Source organism: Lithobates pipiens, unplaced genomic scaffold, assembly GCF_037356315.1.
Source record: "Lithobates pipiens isolate NorthernLeopardFrog02 unplaced genomic scaffold, aLitPip1_a1.2 Scaffold_18, whole genome shotgun sequence".
Classification (NCBI taxonomy): Eukaryota; Metazoa; Chordata; class Amphibia; order Anura; family Ranidae; genus Lithobates; species Lithobates pipiens.
In genome coordinates, this window is record NW_027507758.1 from 521,797,117 (window position 1) to 521,812,662 (window position 15,546).

Sequence of the window (15,546 nt, forward strand, 5' to 3'; positions counted from 1 at the left end):
ACATCCAATTCACAGAACATTTTATAATCTGTTCTTTTCAACGTGTCTGGTTCACACATGTGCGTTGCATCCGCACTGCCCAAAACAGTGTGCGTTTTCTAGGCATTGCGGTTCGAATTGCAGGCACATTATCCTCTATTGGAACACATCTGATTCTCAGATGTGTTACGTTCTGAACAGGAATTCTCTCCCCCTCCTCACTACACCCCCACCTTTGCTCAGCTGATCCACAGATGCAATGGAGAGTAAATCGCTGAACAGCTGCTTTTTCTCTTCACAGAGAAAATGGAGCTGAAGTTCGCACCGTGCCTGTGTGAATCCAGCCTAAAGCCTCATACACACGATAGGACTTTGTACAAACTTTCCCCTTGGATTTTTGTACAAAGGGCGTCGGCCCTGAACTTGTATTGCATACACACAGCAGGACTTTTTCAGCCAACTTTCACCAAATCACGTGGTTTTTCTGCTCTTTACCGCCACCTTTGGTCAACTTCTGTATTGTTGTCTGATCTTTTGCATTGGTTCTGAGCATGCCTGTTCATACTTTGTACAAAAGTCCTATGGTTTTCTGTACACACGATCAGACTTTGCTCCATCGGACTTTTGTTGCCAGAAAGTTTGTCCGTTCGCACAGCCAACAAAAGTCAGATGAAAACCAAAAAAGTTTGTCCGATGGAGCGTACACACGGTCGGATGTTGCTCCAAAACAGCTAATTTGCATGTTTGTTGTCAAAAAGTCTGATCGTGTGTATGGGCCTTAAGAGTATCTCCACTTTTGTTGAAAAATAAATATCCCCTCTGGGCAATCAATGTACATTGCAGGGATTTTAACACACTTTGTTGCAAAGTCCTACCCGTTTCTGCGATGAAGAAAAATAGGATTTTTGTACCCACCGTAAAATCCTTTTCTCTGAAGTTCATTGACGGACACAGCATCTTCATCTTGACCTTAGGGTTATATCGACCCTTTAGGAAAGGACTAGGCAGACAGGCAGAACGTGTTAAAACCAGCAACACTTGCACAGGACCGCCCGGGGGGGCGGTCCTACTGGCTATAACCCCTGACACTACATCCAGCAGCTCAGTTCATCAAAAGCAGCACACTCATAAATAGGAGGGGTGGGTGCTGTGTTTGTCAATGAACTTCAGAGAACAAAAACAGTGAACTTCAGTACAAAAATCCTATTTTCTCTTTTGCTCATTGATGGACACAGCATCTTCATCTTGACCTTAGGGACGTCCCCAAGCTGTGCCAAAAAAACAAAAGAGGTGGGAACAGCAAGAAAATAATTCCACTAATAACAACCAGAGCTCCTCAACGGAGGAGTTGCAACCTTAAACAGCAAAACTTTGAAGCAAGCAACCGAAGATGCGCTCGCATCAACCTTGTAAAACTTGGTGAAAGTGTGAACGGACGACCAGGTTACCGCCTTACACACCTGAGAAACAGACGCTTGATGTCAGAAAGCCCAAGAGGCACCAATTGCCCTGGTAGAATGTGCCGTGACAGGAAAGGGAGGCGCCCGCCCCCTTATGGCATAAGCCTGAACCACAATCTGTCTGATCCACTGAGAAATGGTGGCCGACGAGACCGCCAGTCCCTTCTTCGGACCAGCCACCGATACAAATAGAAAGTCCGATCTCTGAAAAGGTCAGACTGTAGCAGACAGATACACCCACAGAGCCCGGACCAGGTCCAAGGAATGCAAAGCCACCTCTTTGGGGTGTGACGGCCGAGGACATAAGGACGGAAGCACAATATACTAATTTAAATGAAAAGGCCGGAACAACCTTTGGCACAAACAAAGGCTGTGGACGCAGCACCGCTTTATCATTGTGGAGGATCAAGTAGGGAGACTTGCAAGACAAGGCGGCCAACTCCGAAACCCTCCTGGCCACTAGAAAGACTCCCAGACTCCCCCCCCCAACCGGTCAGGCTGGGGTCCGCCGTTGTCATTACCGTCCAATGAAGAGGAAGGAACGACTTCCCGGACCGAAGGGCCAGCGACCTCCGCCACCAGAGCAGGGAATCCATGACTAGCTGGCTCACCCCAATTTGACAATCCAGGGACAACGAAGATTTGTCCCATTGGGACAGGATCTCCTTTTGCAAGACTGGAGTGTGGAATTGAGCATACGGTACCGCCCCGAAATTGGCTACCATGAGACCCAGGACTCTCATGCAAAAAACGCACCACCTGCAGGACACCAAAAACTTCACTGCAGCTGGTAGAGTCTGCAGCTTGTCAGTAGGGAGAAAGACACTCGCCTCCGGGAAGTCCAGAAGCAGGTCCAGGTACTCCAGGCGTTGAGTCGGCACCAACACAGACTTCTATAGGTTCAGTACCCAACCAAACTCCCGAAGAGTTTGCGTGGCGATTGCCACATCCTCCCTTAATTCTGAGGTGCATGCTGCCCTCAGAAGGAGGTTGTCCAGGTAACCCTCGCTGCCTTAACAAAGCCAAAATTGGGGCTAGCACCTTGGTGAAGACCCTCGGTGCTGACGCCAGGCCAAAAGGGAGAGCTTCAAATTGGTAGTGCTCGTCCCTGACTGCAAATCGCAGAAACTTCTGATGCTTAATGCATATGGGGACATGCAAGTATGCGTCCTTGATGTCCAGGGATGCCAGATAATCCCCATGATGGAGTGCAGTGACCAACTGAGCGAACCGATTTCATCCTGAGCCTTTGTACTTTCACAAAGCTGTTGAGGACCTTGAGGTCCAGGACCAGACGGATCCCTTCCTTCTTTGGGACTACAGATTGGCGTAGAATCCCTTAAATCTTTCCGGCGTCGGTACAGGCACTATCACCCTGCACTACAGCAGGTCCTGTACTGCCCCGAACAGGGCTTCCTGACGAGCCAGAAGATGATGAAGGTTGGAGGGAAAAAAATCTGTTTGGCGGACAAGAAATCCGTATCCCGATGAAACCAGTTCGCAAGAACCACTGGTTGGAAAGCAGGGAGGTCCACTAGGTTGCAAACTCCCAAAGGCGACCCCCTACCCGAGAGTCGGGTGGGGGCAAATCTTCATGCGGTAACAGATTTGCTCGCAGGCTTGTGAAACCAAGGATGCTTCCCTCAGAAGGCACCTTGTCAGACTGAGAATGCTTACCTGTCGACCCAGGAGGACAAAAAAGCCGCTTCTGAGAGGAAAAGGAGGGCCCTTGCCTACGGCGTGGCTCCTTACCTTTTCTGGACTGTGGGAGCGACGTACTCTTACCCCCAGTAACATTCTTAATAATGTCATCCAGCGAAGCTCCAAATAGCCTCTCTCCCTGGAAGGGCAAGTCCGCCAGTGCTTTCTTAGATGCCTGGGTCCGCAGACCAGCATTTCAGCCAAATCAGGCGACATAGCACTACTGCTGATACTGAGGCTCTAGTGCAAGGGGGCCATATCTAAGGCCGCATCACAGACATACTTAAGGCCCTGCACCAACTGGTCTGCCAACTCCACACAGACCGGGGAAGCCTGTTGCTTCTCCAACTCACGGTGCAATAATCTTGCCCGTTCAGTAAGTGTGACACCAGGGCAACCACCTCTGCCTTTCTGTCGGCAGGGTCCTTGAAAGCAGGAGTCCCTTCCACTGGAATCGTGGTTACCTTATTTAACCTGGATACCGGTGGGTCAACAATCGGAGATGTCCATTTCTTCAGGAAACTCTCCTCAAAGGGGTAAAGCATCGCCATGCGTTCCGGGACTGAAAAGGCCCACTGCAGTTTTTCCCACTCCTTGTAAGTAAACTTATAAAAATAAGTTGGGTAAGCAAACACCTTAGCTGTGCGGGCCGCCTTGTGGGACCCGAAAGGGACCGACACCTCTGTAGATGTCCCCGCCATATCCTCCATGTTTAGGGTATCCCGAACCACTGTAATAAGTGCTCCTACAAGCGCCTTTTCCTGCGCTGACACAGACATGGAGTCATTCTCACTGTCCGAACGGTCCTGGTCCGCATCTTCTGACACGTCAGAACAGGGGCCGCCTGTCACAGCGAGGCCCCGAGTCTGAACCAGAGCTTTCCCCAGAAGACGATGGAGGGGCGTTTTTCACCCCCTTGTGCCCGCATGCCGCTTCCACCCTGGCAACAAAGGCCTCCAGGACCGCCGACAGAGCATCCATAGGTGCAGGGGAACCAGTTGCAATAACAGGGATGTCTGGGGAAGAAGCGCCAGCTTCTGACGCCATGCTGAACAACACTTGCCTGTCCCCACTTAGGGATCTAAGGCAAATCACACAAAAAGTCCACCCTCCTAGCTGCCACAGACTGAGGGGCCCCCCCGCAGGACTCTCCACCCTGACCCAGGTAATGCTCTGTGCTGCTGCTGTCCACTCTCCCGTGTCATCCACGAGGTGTCTGTGTGGAAAGCGCGCTGCTCTAGAAGGAAAGAAGCACCCAATGCTAGAGGCAAAACTACCTGAGACTACTAGAAAATGGCCGCCGGCCACCTCAGCAAAACCGCCTGAGGGCACAAAGAAAATGGCTGCTGAACTACTAGAAAATGGCTGAAAGGAAAAAAAACTGCCTCTGGCTACAAAAAATTGCCATGGCCCCAGGAAAATGGAATATGCTCACACAGCATATACAACCCACCATGGCCCAGAAATAGGGAATGGGACGAGCGGACCCCCAACACAGCCCCCTGCCAGGACCCAGAGCCTCCCCCCCCCCGGTACATGCACCGCACCCCCCATGTGCCCAGTCAAACAGTGGCCCATAGCATGGGGGGGAGGGAAGGGACAGGGAGAGAAGAAAGGGAGCACGAGAGACCCCTAGTCGACCTCCCAGGGAATGCCCAGCTGCTGCATGCTGCCAAGACAGATGGAACCATACTTACTCCTCCTGCAGGGACTGCTGGATGCATTACACAGACCCATCACCTGAGCAGGTACAGGGTGGCTGCCGGCCACAGCACACTGTGACACAGACAGCAGTAGCCCGGTCATATGTGTGCCCCGGAGCATATCGCTCACCGGTCGCAACTGGATTAGACGGGACATGTCGTGGCCGACCCAGCGCATAGCTAGGGCCTGCTCACGCTCGATGGCCAGGCTGGGGAGACTACAAGGATCCATTATCCAGCCTATCACCCAGCCCGGCTGTTGATTGTAGATCACAGGAATCAAAAATGCAGAAAAAATAAAAAATTCCCAGGACCAATGGTTCCACCGGGAGCCAGGTCCTTCTACACTAGGCAGAAAAAAATTGAGCTGCTGGATGCAGTGTGAGGGGTTATAGCCAGTAGGACTGCCCCCTGGGCGGTACTGTGCAAGTGTTGCTGTTTTTAACACTTTCTGCCTAGTCCTCTCCTGAAGGGGCGATATAACCCCAAGGTCAAGAGGAGCTGCTGTGTCCATCAATGAACGATAGAGAAATATACACTTTTTTGTTCAACCCAGCTGGCAGAATGAAAAAAAAAAGTGAAGAGATCAGAAGGAGCCGCTGTACTAACAACTATCTGATGTTAGTTATTTGTTTTTCCTTCTATAAGCCGAAGCTTTAAAAAAAAAAAAAAAAAAAAAAAAAAAAACGATTTTTTAAATGGACACAAAGGATAACACCATTTGCTTCTAGAACCAGATTTTTTTTTAAACGCTGCTAGCAGCGCTTTTTTCAGCTAGTGTGCATGGAGCATTAAATTAATTTTAGTGCACACAGACAAAATACAATACCCAATTTTGGTAAAATATTAAAGATGATGTTATGCTGAGTCACATGTCACACTTTATGCCTGTGGCATGGCACATCATTGTGCTCACGCCGAAGTTGAAAGGATACCTCATGTGTGATGCGATCACCATTTATATATGAATGTGGAACAAGTGTTTGTTCGCATTTGCACATAAGCACTGGGTCACTTTAAACATTTTTTTAAGAATTTTTTTTTTACTCCAGAATTTGTTTTTGTTTTGTTTTTTGTTTTTTATTGAACTTGCTATCACAAGGGATGTTCAACATTGACATCAGTCCTTTCACTTTAAGGATCCCTAACTCACATTCATATACATACTAGTGCCAATTTAGACAGGAGCCAATTAACCTACCAGCATGTCTTGGGAGTGTGGGAGGAAACCAGAGTACCCGGAGGAAACCCATGAAGGCACAGGGAGAACATGCAAACTCCGTGCAGACAGTGCCATGGTTGAGATTCAAAAACAATGACCCTAGTGCTGCTAGGTAAAAGTACTAACCACCGTGCTGCCCATTGAAAACATGCAGATCATGGTCATAAAATTACCCACATAACTCTCTATGGCAGGGGTCTCAAACTGACGGCCCTCCAACTGTTGCTAAACTACAAGTCCCATGATGCATTGCAAGGCTGACCGTTACACGCATGGCTCCCACAGGCAGAGGCATGATGGGACTTGTAGTTTTGCAACAGCTGGAGGGCCGCCAGTTTGAGACTCCTGATCTATGGTTTAACCACTTCAATACCGGAATATTGTGGCGGCACAGTGGTGTAGTGGTTAGCACTCTCACCTAGCAGTAAAAAGGGTCACTGGTTCGAATCCCAACCATGACACTACCTGCTTGGAGTTTGCATGTTCTCCCTGTGCCTGCGTGGGTTTCCTCCGGGTACTCCGGTTTCCTCCCACACTCCAAAGACATGCAGGTAGGTTAATTGGCTTCTGTCCAAAATTGGCCCTAGTAAATTAATGGGGACTTTGGATTGTGGGCTCCTTGAGGGTAGGAACCAATGTGAGTGTACAGGGATGGGAGTAGACACTCACTCAGGTTGAACTGGATGGACTGGTGTCTTTATTCAACCTTACTAACTATGAAACTATATACCGGGCACTTATACACCGTCCTGCCCAGACGAATTTTGAGCTTTCAGCGCTGTCACACTTTGAATGACAATTGCGCGGTCATGCTACACTGTACCCAAGCTAAATGTTTATCATTTTGTTCCCACAAATAAAGCTTTCTTTTGGTGGTATTTGATCACCTCTGGGATTTTTATTTTCTGCTAAATAAAAAAAGGCCGAAAATTTAGAAAAAAACTTTTTTTGTTTCAGTTACAAAACTTTGCAAATAAGTACGTTTTCTCCTTCACTGATGGGCACTGATGGGGCCACAGTGACTGGCACTGATAAGGCGGCACTGATGGGCACCAATGATGTGGCATCAATGAAGTGGCACTGATAGGCGGTACTGATAGTTGGCACTGATATACGACACAGATGGACACTGATAGGTGGCACAAATTGGCATGGATGGGTGGCACGGAATGGCATGGATGGGTGGCACGGAGTGGCATGGTTGGGTGGCACGGAGTGGCACTGATAGGCAGCACGGAGTGGCACTGATAGGCGGCATGGATGGGCACTGATAGGCGGCACGGATGGGCATTGTAGTATACAGTATTGTATAGGGATGGATGCCAGTGCCAAACAATAACGCATGCCAATCAGTGATGCCCATTGTGGGAACTGATTGGCATCCATTGTGGGCACTGACTGGCATCCCTGGTGGTCTAGGGGGGCATACCTGTTGCTGGGCATCCCTGGTGGTATGGTGGCGTCCCTGGTGGTCCAGTGAGGGCATCCTCGGGGGGCTGTGCTGATAATCGATCAGCACAGACCCCCCCCATCAGAGGAGCAGCCGATCGGCTCTCCTCTACTCGCGTCTGACAGACGCGAGTGAGGAAAAGCCGATCACCGGCTCTTCCTATTTACACTGTGATCAGCCGTGATTGGACACGGCTGATCACATGGTAAAGAGTCTCCGTCAGAGACTCTTTACCGAGATCGTAGTTGCGGGGTGTCAGACTGACACACCACAACAACGATCGCCTCGATGCGCGCCCCCGGGGGTGCGCAGAGGCTTAATATCCTGATCACGTCATATGACTTCTGGTCAGGATATTACAACCACTTTGCCACAGTCATTTTGCTATATGGCGGGCAGCAAGTGGTTAAAGTGGAACTAAACTCTCTAATTTCTCATGAACTATTTTTAATCCTTATGCTGCTGGCATTGGTGAATAGAAAGGAAGGAATGTTGCACGTTATTGTTCTAACCTTTTTTTTTAATTAACATTTTTTCAGTTACATCCTGGTTTCTGGCCAAAATTATGTCATACATCCCATGAGTCTTCATGGGCACACCCTCCTACCTGTATGCCTGAGCTAAGGGAAGATGGATTTTGCTTCATAAACTGTTGTATAACAATTCTAGGAAGTAAAAAAAGTAAAGATGGTCGTCACAGCTAGAAATGCTGGAGGTTTTTTTTTTCCAAAGTGATTTCTCAACAAAATAAAGCATGGACACCATAGGTGGACTGGTGATTTGTCTTTGAATAATGAAAAGAAATGAAATAGCATTTTAAGTTTAAGTTTGTGGTGCTCAGATACAGATTCGTTCTGCTTTAACAATGCCTAAAGCAGAAAAATTAGAGCTGAAAAATGAACTGCTGATTTATAAACCAGATAAGGAGTGTAGCTGTAACCTATAATTTTCAAATTAAAGAAGGAATTTCATTGCCATGCCCTACAGCCTCACTACCATTCCACTGTTCTTACATCAGACCCCATGGTTGTCATTCAGAGGTATATATAACTATAAAAGCTTGCTTTCATTCTATATTCATTGGTTAAACCTCACATAAAACAATAAACCAAAGTCATTTTCTTTTAAACATCATTAAAAAGAAACTATAATGCTTTAAAGTGATAATCAAGTAATGCTTTTTTTAAAAAAAAATAACAAACATGTCGTACTTTGATGCTCTGTTTTGCACGGAGCAGCCCTGACCTTCCTCTTCTATGGTCCCCCGCAGACCCTCCTGGCCCCTCCCCTCCTGCTAAGTGCCCCCAGAGAAAGCAGCTTGCAATAGGAGCTCCCGAGCCACGGCTTTGCGTGTCTATTTACACACAGAGCAGCGGCTCGGCCCCACCCCCTCTCTCCTCATTGGCTCACAGGCTTTGAATGACAACAGCGGGAGCCACTGGCTCTTGCCGTTGTCTTAGTCAATGAGGAAGGAGAGTCCCCAGAGAGCCAAGGCTCTTGTGCAAATCACTGGAGGAAGATCGGGCTCAGGTAAGTATTAGAGAAGGTTACTTTAACTTCATGAATAGAATACACAAAGGTACAAAAACTTCAGCCTCCACAAACACTTTAAGGTCAGCATTATCTCAGATTGATTTTAAAGCATATTTAATGAATCCATCTGAAAAATGTATTTTATTTAGGAGGTCCACCTTAATGATTATGTCTAGAGATGCTACATACATAGGTACAAAAAAGAATGCAGAATTATACCTGTTCGATCTGTACTCCATATCCTTTCCACTGGGCATCCCACGAGGTATTCCTGTATATGTCATCCACTCTGTCAATCAGCTCAATCTGAAACAACAAGTTTCACTTAATATTTCTATAAAATTTAGATCAAAAAAGGTAGTCATGCGTAATCCACTCTAAGTGCTATTCAAATGCTGAAAGAAAGACAGCTAAAGTCATCAATCACAATTTTAATAAATGGTTTCTCTGCTCTGTGTCGGGTCTAAAAGAGATACATGTATAGGGCTGCATATCGGTTCAGTTCTTCAAAGGCCAACAAAAAGTACAAAGTAAAAAATGGGAAAGTTTTCTCACAGATCAGATTATATAGTTACATAGTAGGTGAGGTTGAAAAAAGACACAAGTCCAACCTATGTGTGTGATATGGAAGTATTACATTGTATATCCCTGTAGTTTGCGGTCGTTCAGGTGCTTATCTAAAATTTTCTTGAAACTATCAATGTTCCTCGCTGAGAGCACCGCCTGTGGAAGGGAATTCCACATCCTTGCCGCTCTTACAGTAATGAACCCTCTACGTAGTTTAAGGTTAAACTTCTTTTCTTCTAATTTTAATGCGTGGCCACGAGTCTTGTTAAACGCCCTTCTGCAAAAAAGTTTTATCCATATTGTGGGGTCACCAGTATGGTATTTGTAAATTGAAATCATATCCCCTCTGAAGCGTCTCTTCTCCAGAAAGAATAAGTTCAGTGCTCGCAACCTTTCCTCATAACTAATATCCTCCAGACCCTTTATCAGCTTTGTTACCCTTTTTTTGTACTCGCTCCATTTCCAGTACATCCTTCCTGAGGACTGGTGCCCAGAACTGGACAGCATATTCCAGGCCGGACCAGAGTCTTGTAGAGCGGGAGAATTATCGTTTTATCTCTGCAGTTGATCCCCTTTTTAATGCATGCCAATATTCTGATTGCTTTGTTAGCAGTAGCTTGGCATTGCATGCCATTGCTGAACCTATCATCTACTAGGACCCCCAGGTCCTTTTCCATCCTAGAATCCCCCAGAGGTTCTCCCCCCAGTGTATAGATTGTATTACTATTTTTGCCACCCAAATGCATTATTTTACATTTTTCTACATTGAACCTCATTTTCCATGTAGTTGCACACCCCATTAATTTGTTCAGATCTTTTTGCAAGGTTTCTACATCCAGCGGAGAAGTTATTGCCCCGCTTAGCCAAGTATCGTCCGCAAATACAGAGATTGAACAGTTTACCCCATCCTCCAGGTCGTTTATGAACAAATTAAATAGGCTTGGTCCCAGCACAGAACCCTGGGGGACTCCACTACCCACCCCTGACCATTCTGAGTACTCCCCATTTGTCACCACCCTCTGTACTCGCCCTTGTAGCCAGTTTTCAATCCATGTACTCGCCCTATGGTCCATGCCAATGGACCTTATTTTGTAAAGTAAACGTTTATGGGGGGAACGGTGTCAAATGCTTTTGCAAAATCCAGATACAACACGTCTACGGGCCTTCCTTCATCTAGCTGGCAACTCACCTCCTCATAGAAGGTTAGAAGATTGGTTTGGCAAGAATGATTCTTCATGAATGCATGTCGATTACTGCGAATGATACCGTTCTCATTACTAAAATCCTGTATATAGTCCCTTATCATCCCCTCCAAGAGTTTACATACTATTGATGTTAGGCTAACTGATCTGCAATTCCCAGGGATGCATTTTGGGCAATTTTTAAATATTGGTGCTACATTGGTTTTTCTCCAATCAGCTGGTACCATTCCAGTCAGTAGACTGTCAGTAAAAATTGGGAACAATGGTCTGGCAATTACTTGACTGAGTTCCCCAAGTACCCTCAGGTGCAAGCCATCCGGTCCCAGTGATTTATTAATGTTAAAGTGGTTGTAAACTCTTACAGACCACTTTTACCTACAGGTAAGCCTAGATTAGGGCTTACCTGTAGGTGCAAGAAATAGCTCCTAAACCTACACATTTAGATATTTGCCAAAGACAGCGTCGTGCAGGCGCACTGAGCATGCCGCTGCTATCGGCGACCATGCCATTAGTGGCAGCTCCTGCTCGCATGCGCGAGAGTGACGTCATCGCGGCTCCAGCCAATCACAGCACCAGAGCCACGATACCCGGAAGGAAGATGTACGCTTCGTGGAAGAGGGGACACCGGCTCCTGTGTCAGGTAAGTGACACATAATGGGCTACTATGCGATGCATAGTAGCCCATTATGTTTTACCTTTGCAGGGAAACAAAGAGGAAGTAAAACCCATCCAGGTTTACTTCCTCTTTAAGTTTCCTAAGTCTAATTTTAATTCTGTCCTCTATTAACCATGAAGGTGCTTCCTGTGACATACCTTGAGGATAAACACTGCAGTTTTGGTTACTGACGCCCCCCCCAATTCCCTCGTGAAGACTGAGGAGAAGAATAAATTCAATACCTTCGCCATCTCCTCATCCTTTGTAACCAGATGTCCTTACAAATGTACACCCTTACATTTCTTGTTGCAGTCTTTATAAAGTCTGAATGCTGATGATGATCCCTCAACCTTGTATTTTTTGAAGGCCTTCTCCTTTCCTTTTTATATTGGAGTTAAGCCATTCAGGACCTTTGTTCGCTCTTTTAAATTTATTACCCAATGGGAGTTTTGGCTAATGCCCTTATTTAATATGCACTTAAAGCAAACCCATCTCTCCTCCGCATTCTTTGTTCCTAAGATTCTATCCCAATTTATGCCTTCTAGTAAGGTTCGTAGTTTAACCCTTTCATGACTAAGCCTATTTTTGGAATTTGGTGTTTACAAGTTAAAATACATATTTTTTGCTAGAAAATTACTTGGAACCCCCAAACATTATATATATATATATTTTTTAGCAGAGGCTCTAGAGAATAAAACGGCGATTGTTGCAATATTTTATGTCACACGGTATTTGCGCAGTGGTGTTTTAAACGCAACTTTTTGGGAAAAGGGACACTTTCATGAATTAAAAAAAAAAACAAAACAGTAAAATTAGCCCAATTTTTTTGCGTAATGTGAAAGATAATGTTACGCCGAGTAAATAGATACCAAACATGTCACACTTTATAATTGCGCGCACTTGTAGATTGACGACAAAGTACGGTACCTAAAAATCTCAATAGGCGACGCTTTAAAAATTTTTTACGGTTACCAGGTTAGCGTTACAGAGGAGGTCTACTGCTAGAATTATTGCTCTCACTCTGACGATCGCGGCGATACCTCACATGTGTGATTTGAACACCGTTTACATACGCGGGCGCGACTTCCGTATGCGTTTTCTTTGCTTCGCGAGCTCGCGGGGACGGCGGGCGCTTTGAAAAATTTTTTTTTATTTTTTTATTTTTTTTATTTATTTTAAAATGACTAAATTGTTTAAAAAAAAAAAAAAAAAAAAAATGATCACTTTTATTGCGGTCACAAGGAATGTAAACATCCCTTGTGACAGTAATAGGTGGTGACAGGTACTCTTTATGGAGGGATCGGGGGTCTAAAAGACCCCCCACCCCTCCTTTACACTTCAATGTATTCAGATCGCCGAAAACGGCGATTCTGAATACCGGATATTTTTTTAAAACCGGCGCCATTGGCAGCCGAGTAAACGGGAAGTGACGTCATGACGTCGCTTCCGTGTTTACGATGAGGAGACTGGAACGAAGCCGATTACGGCTTCGTTCCAGTTCCTCCCCAGCAGCCAGAGCTGACGGATCGCTAATCGGTGCTCCCGATCGAGCGGGAGCACCGGTAACAGCGGCGAGAGGCGGCGGGAGGGGGGGGACGTCCCCTCCCGCTCCTCCGGCATAACAGCCGAGCGGCTTTTAGCCGCATCGGTTGTTATGGCTGGAAAGCCAATCGCCCGCTGTAAAAAACGGTACCGGGATGATGCCTGCAGGTGCGGGCATCATCCCGGTATACCCCCCGGAAGCCGAGTACACAGATCTGCGTACGCTCGGCGGGAAGGGGTTAAGGAAGTTGGCTCTTTTGAAATTCAGCGTCTTTGTATTCCCTTTGTGTTTCATATTTGTGTGATTTATACAGAAGCCAATTGACCTGTGGTCGCTGTTCCCTAAATTGTCCCGTATTTCCACATCCGTGATCAGGTCTGTGTTGTTGGTAATCAGTAGATCCAGTAACACTTTATTTCTAGTCGGTGCGTCTACCATCTGACCCATAAAATTGTCCTGCAAGACATTTAGGAACTGGCGAGCTGTTCCCTCTGCCCAGTCTATGTCCGGATAATTAAAATCCCCCCATTATGATAACACTTCCCATCCTTGCTGCTAATCCAAATTGTGATAGCAGATCAGTCTCCCCTTCCTCCATCAGGTTAGGGGGCCTATAGCATACCCCCAGTAATATTTTTCCCTTAGCTTCATCCCTTTGGAGCTCTACCCATAAGGATTCCACCTCCTCCCTAGCTCCCTTAGTGATGTCATCTCTCTCATTCACTTGTACATTATTCTTGATATATAGGCAGCTAGGAGAGTCCCTCAGCCAAGGAGGTGGTGGACAGGACCCCAGAGACTACGGTAGTGAACATACAACATGAGAGTTTCTGGACCTTTGTTTAATAAAGGATTCATGTTCCTAAGCTGATATATAAATATATTCAAGCCCATACATTCAAGACTTTAGTACTATTTTCCTTGCGTAAGTGTAGGCACCAGTGGTTTACCTTGTTTCTGCAATAGATCTGTCTACTTATAAACACTCCCGACTTATATGGAGGACAAAATAAAAACAAAAAGCTAATAGTGTTGTATATAAACTCAATACAGCCATTACCATAGCTCTTCCATTCCATACCATAGTAGGTCTCAAAGTTTAAACAAAATCAGAGTTTTTTCTCACCAGATAGTTTATGGTGGTACTCTCCTCATTCCGTCCCATGAAGCTGAAGAATCGATGATCAGCCACTACCAGCATTTTGCAAGTGTTCTTATTTGGATCAGGACCTGCCCTCTGTCTCTTCTCTCGGTGGAAATGCTCTATCAAAGAATACAAATACATTATTTACTAATAAATAAGTACAAGTAAAAATAGCCAAATTTACTCTGCTTCCGTTGAGCCCCCTTCCTACCGGCACGCCTGCATTGTTTTTATATATAATCTTTATTTGAACATCTAAATAGCCTACATGAGGTGACCATATGCAATGGACAATTTGCGGCACAGTACAACAAATAACTGAAACAGGCACTGCGTATAACCACTAGATTGTACAAAGGAAAGACACATAGATAACCTACAAAATATGTGCAAGTATTGATAAGGGATCCAATATATCATGAACAGAGGTAGACACGTCTAGACTAGCCGTATAAAATAAGCCCCATCAGTCGAAAAGGTAACCTGCTTCTTATGAGCCAAGACGACAGTAGATAGGTGGGCTCTAAGGCCCCTGGCCAAACTCATTGAGTGCCAGGTGTTTACCAAAAAACAAAACAATTTATAGAATACAGTTAACTATTGTAGGACCCCATGAACAAATACATCACAGACAGAAAAAATAAATAAAGGGAGGAAGGTAAGGAATGCACACAACTAAGTAATGCATACAACCAAGTAAATAATTCCCCACCAGATTGGACACTTTCAACACAGCTCACACCAGCGCCAACCACTGGACAAATAATGAGTAAAACAGCTGCCTACTCTAGTGAGTTTTGGGCCTCTATGGTGCTACGTGAGTAAGTTGATCGAGGGGTTTGCTAGTGATAATACATAGAGAAAAAGGGTCGGGACTTTAAATGAGGTGTCTATATTGTAGCTAATCAAAGGAGTCAAAGTAAAACAAACAAGTATTTGTTTGCCATGATTGAGTAGTTACATGGCAGACAATACATGAAATAATGGCACATAATATAACAAATCATGTATCCATGAATAGGGATGGAGATGCAAATTACCGTGCCTCTCATTCAAAGTCCCAAAAGCCCCCTCTATTGCTAGTGCCAATAGGGCGACAGCTAGGCTTGATGGGACAGAGTGCGAGTCAGTAGTATAGTCCCACCAAGCTGCCCAAATAGTACAGAATGTGTACGCTTGCAAGTCGCTATCCAGTCCTCTGCCTCCATAATCTCAGCGACCTTCTTGGGCACTCCTGCATTTAACTTTTCCTTTGTTTAGATGTTTCTACTATAAAGCAGGTTTATCTGCGTTTAGAGTATACGATCGGATCCTGGACGCACAAAATTCTATTTTCTCTAAATGCAGCTAAACTGTCTGAATATAACCTATTTAGCCCTGACCTGTT

The 15,546-nt window shown here is 45.7% G+C and overlaps 1 protein-coding gene across 2 annotated transcripts in view; it reads right to left on the reverse strand.

Annotated features, from left to right (window-relative positions):
* ADAM17 (ADAM metallopeptidase domain 17) overlaps nt 1–15,546 on the reverse strand; it is a 130,203-nt gene that overhangs the window by 67,581 nt on the left and 47,076 nt on the right. For both annotated transcript variants that reach the window (XM_077488764.1, XM_077488763.1), the window contains exons 7-8: nt 14,142–14,278; nt 9,268–9,354 (exon numbers count right to left, since the gene is read on the reverse strand). In XM_077488764.1, coding sequence (XP_077344890.1) covers nt 9,268–9,354; nt 14,142–14,278 — 224 coding nt within the window. The remainder of the gene's footprint in view (nt 1–9,267; nt 9,355–14,141; nt 14,279–15,546) is intronic.